The sequence below is a fragment of the Pituophis catenifer genome, unplaced genomic scaffold (genome assembly GCF_029215685.1).
Source record: "Pituophis catenifer annectens isolate HBS135680 unplaced genomic scaffold, rPitCat1.0.hap2 SCAF_1, whole genome shotgun sequence".
Taxonomy (NCBI): Eukaryota; Metazoa; Chordata; class Lepidosauria; order Squamata; family Colubridae; genus Pituophis; species Pituophis catenifer.
In genome coordinates, this window is record NW_027256881.1 from 301,739,071 (window position 1) to 301,753,039 (window position 13,969).

General features: G+C 36.6%; 1 protein-coding gene across 1 annotated transcript in view; it reads right to left on the bottom strand.

Annotated features, from left to right (window-relative positions):
• CEP128 (centrosomal protein 128) overlaps positions 1–13,969 on the bottom strand; it is a 167,849-nt gene that overhangs the window by 119,710 nt on the left and 34,170 nt on the right. The window contains exon 12 of the mRNA XM_070931475.1: positions 13,696–13,856. Within this exon, the coding sequence (XP_070787576.1) occupies positions 13,696–13,856 (161 nt within the window). The remainder of the gene's footprint in view (positions 1–13,695; positions 13,857–13,969) is intronic.

The following is a 13,969-nucleotide window of genomic DNA, read 5'->3' on the forward strand; positions in this document are numbered from 1 at the left end:
TAAAGGCTAAAAGAATAAATATTGTTTATTCTTTATTATTTGCAATGAACAAAATACTTTGCACTCACATGCATTGATATCAGGGGTGGGTTTCACTTATCTTTGCTACCAGTTAGCTAGTACACGCGTGTGTGCACTTTGCTCGCACATGCACCCCATCTGCACATGCGCAGATCATATTTGATGACGTCTGGGCAGGTGGGCAGAGCCTCCCGACACCGCTGCTACCGGTAATGAACCGGGGCAGACCGGTAGCCACCCACCACTGATTGACATGCCTGGAATGTACCTCTAAAATGCATCTATTGTGCTACAGGGAAATGGCAAACATAAAAAGAATCTGACACTATACATGCAACTTAAAATGATATCTACCAAACTTATAACTTGGCTATCCTCTCAGAATGTAAAAATAAAAATCCCAATTCCAAAAAAGAGCAATTTGTAGCTGGACCATGTTCAAATATACGAAGTTCTACCTATAACTAGATGTTATATTTAGAAAAACTAGCTGGCCTATTCCCCTGAACAGCTGGATCATTACAGTCTGGAAAAAAACAGATGTATTTCCCACTTTAAAAAGTACTCTTGAATATATACCAAAAACCCACCTGCATGTTGGGTAACACTGTATGTCTGTACAAGATGTATGGAATCAACAAGATATGTTGGAATATTTTCTTCGGTTCACCTGACACAAATATGAATGTAATTCCTAAAGCTCTATCTCCACCATTATTCTAAATAAATGATTTTGCACACTGTGATTATTATAGCTGAAATTAGACTTTGTAATTGAGCATTTCTCTAAAATGCAAAAGACTTTCGTACTTTAACACTTGTGGATATTTTTTGATCATCAAGCACACTAGAAAACCTTATTCATATATCTTTAAAGTGGTGTTTTATATTCTCAGTTGAATTCAATCACAAAGGAAGGCTTTTATTAATTAAATGTAATTGGTAAGATCCATGGATTCAAATTCATTGACAGATGTGAAGAGACACTTAAAAAAACCGAAATGGTTATCTTTAATCTTCAATAAATGTTATAAAATGTCTCACCTCTGTGCTAATTTTTTCCCTTTCAACAGTTGTAATTGCTTACCATCTGGTGATAATATTAAAAGATACAGTCCTAAATAATGGCATCTTCAACTTTTCTGAATCATTAAAAATAATTATTTCTCCACAAAGCCTTGGGGAATAGATATTGTACATACAACTATACTTTCTATGTAGTATTTAATAAAACAAGATTCAATGTTTAAGCAATGTACAGAAAATACATTAAATTAATTGAAAACATTTATCTTACATGAAAAAGTAACCTCTATTTTATTGGAGTTCATATTTTTCATAAACAATAAGGCAAACTTTTTAAATTGAGATTATTTTCTTTAAAGCACAAGGATACTGTACATAATTAATTCCTAGACATAAACTCTGTGATTGAAATCACAATAATCCTGTTATCTTCCAATGAAATATTTATGCAAAATGTATAATTCATACATTTTACCATTATCCACCAACTTATTTAATATGGCAAGAAAACAAAACAAAAAGAATCCTGTACCAAATCAACCATCTCCCTGGTCAACAAGAAACACAACAGACAATACATGCCAAATTGCAACTTTATTCATGCATATTTGTTTCAATGTAATTTTTAAAATGTTTTTTTTCCACTGACTTTGAAGCTATTATGGAACAGAAGCTAAATACTTAAACAAACAAAAAACAATGTTATCTGTATTAGCTATTAGAACTATTCCCCAATCCATATTAGAACAATACCTTTATCATACCAACTTATATTTGGTAAACATTTACTTCAAAAACTCATACATTTCTACACTTCCACTATGTCCATACTCAACACTTTGCTTTTTATTATTTATAGACATCTTTAATATAGCATCCTGTGCATATTACACATTTCCCTAGCTGATGTCATACAAGAAACAATACGTTGAATTGGAAGGAAGCCAACTTCCAATTAGACAACTTCAGAGGGATAAAATATTGTGAGCTTTGCTTACACCAGTGACATATTGACCCAAATCTGCCAAAGTGGCTGGTACTATCTTTAATATTATCAGGGAAAACCACATCTGCCACAGAGATGACAAAGGGTGGCAACCAATTTTCCTCTTCTCTATATTAGTAAAAGGGTTATGTCATTAATCAAAGCAATGAAAGGCATCAAAGATCAATCTGTGGGTCCAACTAGAAACAACCATGGCATAGATTAATTTTAAAAAGAGGTAAATCATGTAACTTTTTAAGAGCACCAGATATTATATAAAGGTTAATTCATGTGGATGGCCTTGTAAACAGTAAGATATCACCACCATGGCTAAAATCCTGCAGTTACCCTTTCAATATTCTCTGTTCAATGTCCTAAGCAGATGCCATAATTTCTGTGACACTAGAATATAACTGTTATGCTTCCATTTTTATATCTGCTGATCCAGATTTTTTTTGAAGGGCAGTTTTTCCCTCCCCCCCCCAACCAGGTGAATGTTTCCTTTCCAGCAATCACTTGGGCAAGAGTGGTACATTCACCTTGCAGACATGTTCAAACTACCCAAATCATGATTGTCAGATCTTATTCTCAACTGTGGCTTGGCTGGGTAGAAGTTAGGGCAAGGTGTTCATTTTTGATGGATTTTGAAAAAGATTTTGATGTCTCCAACTCTTTTAGTCTTTTGCAAGGCATTAAAGACTTGACTGTTTCACTAGGCATAGATAAACTCTGCTACTACTAATGGGAAATGAGATTATTGTTTATCTTTGGGTGCCAGGCGATTATGTTTGTTGGATTTGTATCTTTTAATCTGGTAAATCACCCAGAGCTACTTAAGTAAGGTGGATGGTTATATAAATCAAATAAATAAGTGACTGTGGTTGCTTAGTTATGCATTAGTATAAAAATCAGGACAATGGCAAAGCAAGAGAAATGAAGGGGAGCTAACGATATGTGGACTGAAGAGGTTCAAATTGCTTTTATTGAAGATGTTCAGATTACAATCTACGTGAATGGTTTGATGGCTTCAGGATGAGGCTAAGATTGCCTAGCAATCCTCAAGGCAGTCATTGCTACAATCTGAATCCTTCATAACATCAGACAGAGCCTAGTTGGTCTTCTCCCGTTATTTATTTTAGAACTGTCCATGCAGACAAGCTGCCTCACTACCACCAATCTGTTTCTTGTAATTTATTTCACAATAAAGAAATCTAGAAAAACCGGCAGCTTTTGTAACAACCACATAAGCCATTGTACTTTTAAATTTAAAAAATTATAAATAAATCTTTGTGTTGCTCAGGGACTACATACCGAAAATGCAGCAATCTAAAACTAAACATAAAAATTTTGTTTTGAAGCAAATGTTCAGACATTAAGACTCTATTTTTAACATGCAGAACATTAAACACAATGTACAAACACAGGATTATATAAGACCACATGCAGAATTCCCAGGAATCTAAGGAAAATCAAAGTGTTTTGGTGTAGTAATGTTCAATTTATCCAATTTATTAAATAGAAGTTAAATCTGAAACAAATCAACTAATTGCAACCATCCCTAATTGTTTTGCACAGCCATTATTTTCCATATCATTGCAATTACAAAGAGAAAGAAATGCAGGACAACCTTAAGAATACTTCAGAATATGTTAGGAAATTTAGAAAATAAAATGATGCATGGATGTGTCTTTACTTCAGCATAATAGCAATTGCTATGTCAGAATCCAAGAACATATGGTGAACTCATTCTTCAGTAACTGGATTAAAAAATCACTATTCAGTATAATTTTAGATTGTATGTTTGCCGATGTATTTTGAACAGCAACATATAACTATGTCTACCTTCACGCTGACGCCTACATTTAATACAATAAATATGAATGCTACCCATTATTCCATAACTTCTATTTACTGAAAAGTAATCAAATAAAGCATCATACCTCTGAATAGACTTTCAAATATATACTTAAATATATCTTGAAATAAATGTTTCAATAGAGCTTAACTTTCCATCAGATATATATTTCCCACAAGTCATAATATTAGGTAGCTGCAGTTTTAGGATATAAAATAATCAAACTGCAAAAGTAAAAAAAAAAACATTCTTTCAATATTAAAAAAAAAACAAGTAAAAAGTCAAAGTAATGTTCTGTTTACTAATGGGAGTAAGGTAGCAAAAAGATGGCAGCGCATGGAGCTGCTTAATTTCTTATTTCCATCTGTCTTTATGCAAAAAAGAAAAAGAAAAAGCCTAACCTATCAAAAGCTGCACAGTGGGAGACAGAACAGGAATGGAGATCCAAATAGATAAGAAATCGATAAAAGAACACCTATCCGCTTTAGACAATTTCAAATCACCAGGACCAGATGGTTTACATCCCATGGTTCTGAAGGAGCTGGCAGATGTGATTTCAGAACCACTGAACAAAATCTTTCAGAGCTCCTGGAGCACTGAGGAACTGCCAGAGGACTGGGAAAGAGCTGATGTGATTCCAAGCTTCAAGAAGGAGAGAAAAAAAGGGAAACCAGAAAACTAGCTTGGTATAAACACTTACAAATATTCTGGAAAAGATAATTGAGCAGCAGATTTATGAGCATCTAGAAATGAATAAAGCAATCACTAGAAACTAGCATGGGTTTGTTTAAAAAACGATCATGCTAGACAAACCGTATTACCTTCTTTTGATAAAGTGTCTAAATTGGTGAATCAGGGAAATACTGTAGATATACTTTACTTGGACTTTAGGCATTTGAGAAAGTAGGACAACCACCTAGTTCTTGACAAAATAGAACAATGTGGGATAGACAGTACCAGCACCAGACGGATTCACAGTTGGCTGACCAACCACACTCAGCATGGAAGTACATTATATGGAAGGAAGTATGCAGTGGACTATCAAGGTTCTACTTGGGTCCAGTGCTCCTCAACATCTTCATAAATTATTTAGATGAGGGGGTAGAAGGAGAACTCATCAAATTTGCAGACCAAACCAAGCTAGGGGAAATTGTGAACACTTTGGAAGATAGATTCAAGATTCAGAAGGATCTTGACAGAGCTGAGCATCGGGCCCTAGGCAAGAAGATAAAGATCACTGGTGAAAAAAGTAAGGTCCAGCACTTAGGCAGAAAAACTAAATGCAGGCTATACAACAAGCAGTACCTATTCAACTGTAGTAACTGTGAGAGGGATCTAGTGGATCACCAGTGGATCTAGTGGACTACCACTTAAATATGAGCCAGTAGTGTGGTGCAGCTACCAAAAAAGCCAATGCAGTCCTAGGCTGCTTCAACAGAGGGATAGTAGCATCAAGATCACGAGAACTGATAATATCACTCTATATTGCAGTAATGAATCCTCACTTGGAATACTGCATCTAGTTTTGATCGCCATGATACAAAAAAGATGCTGAGCCCTTACAGAGAAGAACATCAATGATGATAAGGAATTTGGAGGTTAAAGTGTATGATGAATAGTTAAGGGAACTAGGTATGTCTAGCCCGGGTGTCAGCAATGTGCGGCTCCCCAGCCGCATGTGGCTCTTTCATCCTCCTGCTGTGGCTCCCTGCCGGCTAGCTGGCCAGCCCTGCCCCTTGCCCTCCCCTCCCAGTCACTCCTCGTATGGCTTGAGAAGGTAAGGGCGATGGCGGGGATGGAGACTCACTCCATATTCCAGACTGGGAGGGAAGACCCTCTGTACTTGCCTCTCATCTCGCGGGCACTTCTTCTGGTGCTTCTTGGTGCTGCACACACCTCGGTCACTCAGGGAGACGTGTGACTTTCTCTCCACCCCAAGACATTGGCCCGGCCAGGCTGTGGCCGATGCTCTGTATCATAATGGGCTCCAGGAGGAGGAGGGGACACCGTCTCCCCCATTGTAAAGCGCACTAAATTTAAGTGTGCTGCGCAAGGCGCTGCGAGAGCAGCAAGCAGGCCATGGAGCCTCATATAGTACAGATGTCAGATCCCAAATCCTACCAGATATGACCTGCTACTTAATCTGAAAAAAATGATGTATGACTGTTTTTCACTCTTATGACCAGCATTGCAGCATCCCCATGGTCACGTGATCAAAATTTGAATGCTTAGCAACTGACTCATATTTATGGCAGATGTAATGTTCCAGGGTCATGTGATTTTCTTTTGCAACCTCCTGACAGGTTAAGTCAATGGGAAAAGCCAGATCCCCTCTATAACTGTTACTAATTTAACAGTGATTCACAACTGTGGCAAGAAAGGTGATCATTTCAAAAAATGACCATTTTACAATGAAAGTTATTTAAAACGTTAAAAAACTTAACAATTGTCTCACTTAGCAACAGAAATTTCGGGCTCAATTTTGGTCATAAATTGAGGACTATCTGTACTGCCTTGTTCCTTCTGGTTTGGCAATACAGCAACTGGTGAATAGAAAGATTACCAAAAAAAATGTCATACTTTGTGTTAGTTCTAGACCCATACCTTAATTTAAACCACCTTTAAAAATGATTAGGTCTCAGTTGTTAGCATGACACAGATTCTGAAAGTCTATAGCATAAAAATCATTCAGTATTGTCTGATGGTTGTCTATGTGAGCAAAAACAACAAAATAAAAGCTACAGAGCTCATTAAAAATGCTATAGAATTTTTCAGAACCAAGGTCTTGGAAGCATCATAAATACTTCCTCTAAGCTGGATAAATTATATTTTATGCGGGACACTTTTCTTGAACTGGCATCCTTCATAGGTTGTATTGCGAAAGACACTAATTTACTTTTAGTAATGGCAAATATTGGGGCTGAAATGCCATTATCGTAAAGTAACCAGTATTGCTGGTATTTCACATTTTTAATCCAACCCTACTGTACTTTAAAATAAAATATATACACATGGAGAAAAATGTATTGTTGTTGTTTTGCTAACCTTGTTTAACTGTGTCAGCATGTAAAACAAAGACAATTTAATCACCTTTATCAAAAGTATTACCCAAATCAGTTGTCCCGAATCTGGTTTGTAAAGGTTTTAAGAATTTTGAACTAATGCAATTAGTTTTTGATATCAAAATGAGGTGATGGCATAAAGTCAGAAGCATATGTGACTGTTTCAGTATGAGATTTTATAACTTTTATAAATTATCCAACTGTTTGTACTGTTTTCACAGCTAAGACCTTTTTGAGAATAGATTTAGTAAATGGATTTTATGACTTTATAGACGAAATAATATTTATGAACTCTCTGTTCTTTCCTTTAGCAGAATGAAGCATCAGATTCACAATGTCTGAAAGTCTATAAAGGTAATCAATTTTTCTGCAGAAATGAATAATGTAGAATTTCAAGTTCATTTCAAGCATTCCTGCATCCATATTCATCAGATGGGAATACTGTGAAATGGGCTGCTTACTACTGGGACCAGTGATGGCTAACCTTTTTGTCATCCTGTGCCAAAAGCGGGGGGCGCACGGAGATGTCGCGCGCACACATGCCCACACCAAGAATTCAATGTCCTCCCATGCCTCACTCCCCCATGCGTGCGGCCCCCCGCACATGCACACATGACCCCCCCCGCATCCCGTTTTGTGCCTAGCAGGCCTCCTTGAACCCTCCGGAGGCCAGAAATGGCCCATTTCCAGACTTCCAGTATGCCCAGTAGGCCCGTCTTTCGCCCTTCCTAGGTTCCAGAGGCTTTCTAGGAGCCTGGGGAGGGTGAAAACGGCCTCCCCCGCCCCTCTGGAGGCCCTCCGGAGGCCAAAAATGCCCTCCCAGAGCCTCCACCCGAGCCTTGTATTTACCTGGCATCCAAAACAGGCTGAGTGGAGACTCCTGGGAGGGGAGGGATGGCGTAGGCAGGGCCAGCTGAAAATCAGCTGGGGAGCTGAGCTAGGGCAATGGCTCGCGTGCCTGTAGAAATGGGCGAACCATAGGTTCGCCATGACGGACTGAGATTATGGTCACCAATGAAATGTACAATGAGATGCATGCCATCCTTAAAGAGCATACATGAAAACAAGACTGAAGTCTACAATATATGCTACAGAGATTCCTGACCAGATACACTGACATTTATTAAACACCCACCCCCACAAAGGAGGCTCCACCATTTTGTACCGCCTAGAAAGCCTGAAAGCCCTGAAAAACATAACCCTGATTTGCTGGTTGCTGAAAAGTAACTCCAATGATATAAAACTATTTGCAGAATATTTAAGCTCCTCTTTGGTGTCAAAAGTTACTATTATCAAACCATAGGGCTTTATTTGTTTAAAAGCACATGGAAATTTTTTTTAAATGTCAGACTGAAACTTGGCCTCTGTTCAGACATGCCTGGACACATATCCAGCACCCCCTTTATTAAGTGAGAGACATTTATGCTTGTACATGCTTGATTCAGCATAGGCAAATTAATCAAAATGTGACGGGATATGTAACCAATTTCTTGTTGCAAGGCATGCTTAACACACGTCCAGAAAAATACTTCTGGATGTGCTTTGCAGATGTGCAGAATCCTATCACTGCGTGGAAACATACAAAGACACATAATAACTTTTCTCTGCACATGGCTGCAATCATTGTGAGGATACATCTCTGTGCAGTCGTAGACTTTGCCCACATGCGTTTAACGGTTTTGTACCAGCTTTTATTATCTATTTAATGTATTTAATAGTAATACAATTATTATTATAGCATTTTTAAATTGTAAACATGGTCAAAAATAGGGTTTGCTTCAAAGCAGTTTTTCTTTTCTGATGGGATTAGGCCCTAGATCATATACAGTTGATGACATCTACACTATGTGGATTTTAATTATTTACTTTGATGATATATGTCACTTATTAAAACTACTGATAAGCTCCCATCATATGTTAGTATACAGTGTAATTACTAACAGCTAATTTATTCACTCATACTATAAACTAACTGTTGATAGGGCCCATATACTGTACATAGTAGCTCGGCAAGACAGTCAAGGATTTTTTTGATAAAGCACAATTAAGAGAGGTTACCATCTCTGTTTTATTTAAAAATAGAAATGTTGTTAATTCTCTCCTAATGTTGCTTTGACTTATGTAAAAGTCAGCTCTGAACACTTTCAGATGATGGAAAAGAAAGATTAAATCAGTAACAACCATTGATGAGGGAATACTTGGAATCCTGATGAATACAAATGACTCATGAAGGTTAATGAGGTTCAACATGACTTTAAAAGAATAGAATGAATATATTTGGTATGTACAGAACATTCTCCAATTTGTCCAGATAACTTTTCAAAGATACATTAGTGCGAGCTAATTTAACTTTTTTTATTGTCAATTATAAAATATCTCTTTCTTCCCCAATTAACTATCACATATCCTTAATCCTGTTCAAGAAAAGTTCACACAATAAAGTAGACAAAAGTGAATATCTCATCAGAAATATCCGTCTTTGCTTTTTATAAAGAAAAATAAAGACTTTAAACAAAACATAGAATTGCCTGAATATTTTTCTGCAGGGCTTTAAGATAGTTTGCATCCAATCTAGCCTGTGTGTGTATCTTAATTTTACTAGTTTTCTTCCAGGAACTTGCCTCATTTGTATTTTAGAGTATAGATGGCTAAAATGAATTAAGCCTGCCCATTCCTATTATCATTCAGAATTGCATAAACCTCAAAACTGAATATGAAATGGGCTGAATATCCCTATCCAATTAAAAAGTCTGTAACAAACAAGTCTGTAATCAGCCCAATTCCCATTAGAAGTTTTGAACAAACCACAACTAAACCATCAATGATGGCTGTTTTTGCTTAGAGCAAGCTGAGAGATCCAGTCCACAGAATCTCAATTTTAAATCTGAACAGCTTCATTATCTTGAATGTCATATAAAATAAATTGATCAAGCCATTCTGAGGCAGATCCTAAACTTTTCCAATCATCCACAGAGCAAGTTTACTCATCTTGCTCATCAACTCCATCTGGAAAAAGCAAAGAACAATATTACATTTGCATATGGAAACAGATTTGATGGGATGCTGTTTTACTGTTGTAGTTTTAGTTTTCAAATTCACAGTCTTTTACGGCCTAATGTTGCATCAAGAGTGAAATTATCCTCAAAGGATAAGGACAGGAAGCAAAATGTGAATTGCATAATGGTACAGGGGACTAGGTCTATGATTTCAAATCTACAAAAGAACAGGTTACCTGCTATGAATATTTTTATCTTCAAATCGTACAGTAAAATTCCCAGAAATTCTTTGGATTTGTAAATGTAAAAAGTGATCAGATCCCAAATTATATTCCTAAAAAGAAAATTTGTTTTCCTCTCGTAAAGTATAGTGGTACTCAACTGCTTTGAAACTCATGGAATTTGGTGCTCAACACATTTTGACATGAATATTTTGTCCTGGTACTCAACATTTGCTTGGTAATCATCACATAAACTAGAGCTCGTCATGTTGTGACTCACATTATTCCTTATGGGAATTGTGACTCACTACATTATTCCTTATGGGAAAAAATCTGTTTGGTACTCATAGTTTTTGGTACTCATTGCATTTCCCAGATCTAATTAACAATGATACCTAAGTACCACCCTGGTTAAATACAAAGGTCAGTAGAATGCAATAGAAAGTGGGACAAGTTGTTTCAGATAGCTGTTGTATCTTCAAATTTCTTGTTAAATCTTCTTTGAGGGAAAATAAATATTTCATTATATTCAATTTTATTCCTTTAATGGGAAGCAAGATATTAAGCAACTATGTTGTATCTTACTTTCCTATATGTCATTTATTTTAGAGTTGTCTTTATTATTATTCAGTAAAATTTACTATTAAACTTGTCTTCTGAAGAAACTATAGCTTCTGATACAATTATGATTATAAGAGTATTTTATTTATTTTTATTTATTTTTAATTCTGCCTTTATTATTTTTATATATAACTCAAGGCAGCAAACATACCTAATACTCCTTCCTCCTCCTGTTTCCCCCATAACAACAACCATGCAAGGTGAGTTGGGTTGAGAGAGAGTGACTGGCCTAAAGTGTTGGTGCCTAAGGTGGGACTAGAACTCACAGTCTCCTGGTTCCTAGCTTGGTGCCTTAGCCAAACTGGTATCAAGGAAATGAAATATTATCTTTAGATGCTATTTCTTTATGCTCTTCAAATATGTTCAACTGAAACCCCTCTAAAATAATAGCTATGACAAAATATATGTTTACATTTATCATCCAATTTAATAATTTTATAATAAGTGTGGCATAACTATTATATGAGATTCATTCATACAGACAGTCACAGTAAGAAATCAAAACAGCAATCATCCCAATTTATTTATAGTTTTAGTCATGTCTTCTAAATAATGTCTTCTCTACGTTAATTTTCCCAAGCAGCCACATGAGACTCTGGAGCTCTTGTAGAGAGCAGCCATTCCCTAGGCTTCCTCTCCACCACTGCTACCCCTCCTACCATTGGCCAGACAGGGACAAATCTGCAGACCATGAAAAGCCCATGTATGCTCTATATCAACTGAATAAAGATATAAATCTATTTTGGACTTTGAAACATTCTTTTCAAATATATGAGTGACCAAAAAGTACCCATTCAAGGACAATTGCTAGAAGTAATGCTTACAAAAAACTGAGACAATTTAAATAGTTTTGTTTTTTAGAACAAAACTGACAACACTACATGCAATGCAAAAAGAATAATCCCTTTAATAGTGGCAGACTGCTATGATATTTTATTGTTTAAAGCAAATATGGTGCCAAACAATAATATGCACTTATCGTTTAATATTGACTCAACTATCTACCAGTCTATTGTCAAATTCTGCACTTAGTGTAACCCCCATCCTGTGGTTGGGAATTCAAAGCTAGCTGCAAACTATGTTGTTTCTCTCTGTCATATAATATATGTGGGTATGTGGCAGTGGTGGGCGTGGCATGGCTTGGTGGGTGTGGCTTGGTGGGCGTGGCAGGGGAAGGATACTGCAAAATCCCCTTTTCCTCCCGATCAGCTGAGACCTGGGAGGCTGAGAATAGATGGGGGCGGGGCCAGTCAGAATTTTTACTACCGGTTCTCTGAACTACTCAAAATGTCCGCTACCAGTTCTCCAGAACTGGTCAGAACCTGCTGAAACCCACCTCTGGTATGTGGGTGTATGCATAATTTTTATTTATGTATTTATTTCTGTAGCATTTTTTTAGTGTATATTGGATGTGGTGATCCTTTGAGAACTGAATGCAACAAAAATTCATTTTAATGTATGCCGATTAGTGTACATTTAAAGTGACAATAAAGTTATTCTAAGTCTAAGACCCTGAAATCTTTTTGTGACACCACAGCATACTAGCATCTCTCCACTGAGCAACAAAGTGTTACCTTATGAAGTAACAATTCCCTATTTTTCTCTTTTCCAACAAAGCAGCAATCTGCTTTAAAAAACAAAGCAATGCCAATCTGATCACAACCATTTGCCTGAAATTATGATGTCCACAGTCCACTGCTCCTCTCCCCATTTTTAAAATACTGTAGCACTACCTCTGGTTTACCCAAAAGATGCTATCCAACACTATCTCATTGATCATCATGTTATACAAAGTACTCAAATTAGACAACCTTCCCTTTCAAATCTCAAGAAAGGGACACAGTCTGGGCAAAACAGAGGAAGTCAGTGAGAATCTTATAACTGATTTTCGTTGGTCAGTTCCATTGTAACAGATGTTGTCACTCTCAGCTGATTCTCCCAGTTTGTTTGAGTTACTCTTGCTCAGAATCAAAAGAAATTGCTCACAACTGCCAGGAAAAGAAACTTAATTTTCTGCACATGTGGCAGGAAACTGTTCTGCCACTACATATTTTCTACAGAATTGTGTTAGATATTTTTTAATTTTGTCTTTAGGTCATTGCTACTCAGAGGTTTGACCAATACTAAGTCAAAGCTATATCTCTCACAGGTATCAACTGGTTAAACATATGTCTTAAAACTGTATTTATTAGATAATGGAAGAATTATGTCTTTATGGTTAATAGTTTGGTAATTCCAGAAATTACACCCAGCAGGAGATAGGTTATACTTAGAGCTACTGGAAGTACTTAACTGAAAATAAAATTTCCATTAAGTCATGTTCAAATAGTGACTACTTGGACACATCTATCTGTTTTTTTATCAATAATATAGAACTGATTTCCCACTGCCTTTTTCATTGATTGCTTTTTTGATCTTCCAGTCTAGTCTATAGCCCCAAGTAGCCTCCCATTCAAGTACTAACTAGAGCTGACCTTACTCAGCTTCTTCAAGATCAGCTGGATGCTGTGTCAGCTGTATTTTTCACAAATAAAAGCCTTCATATTTGGTACTGATAGGAATCACTACTTTCATTAAATAACAGTCTTGCATTGACATAAGAACTATGTACCATGCACCTCAAGACTGTGACAAGACTAAAAATAAGGACCTGTATGAATGAATGCTGCCCAATATTTCTACTTGTCCTGCCATCCAAATTCCCTAGAGATATCAAAATAAATAACATGGAAAGGAAAAGAAGATAAGGCTAAAACCTAACATACTGGTTTCACATACAGAATTTTTTTCTGTTTGTTTCTTTACAAGAGAAGCAACAATGACGATGTTTGTGAGGCAAACTTTAGCACACATACCTCCCATTTGCAAAGTAAAAGTCCCTAAAGTTATAATATAAGAAAAAGTTTACCTCCATTTGCATCACAAGCTGCAATTTCTCTTTGTCTTTGCGCTCAACACATCGCTGCAGCTCCTCTATCTCTGACATTACAGCACTGTGGTTTAATTGTGCTCTTAATTCCCAGATCTGTTTCTCCATCTCTTGCTTCTCGGGATCAGACCGCTCAACAACTGTAACACATGATACAATTTAGGATCAGACCAAACCAAAAGGGAAAACAAGGCTCCTTCTAAGCATAGAATTTTTCTATGGAGCAATACAGTTAATGGAACATTTAAACATA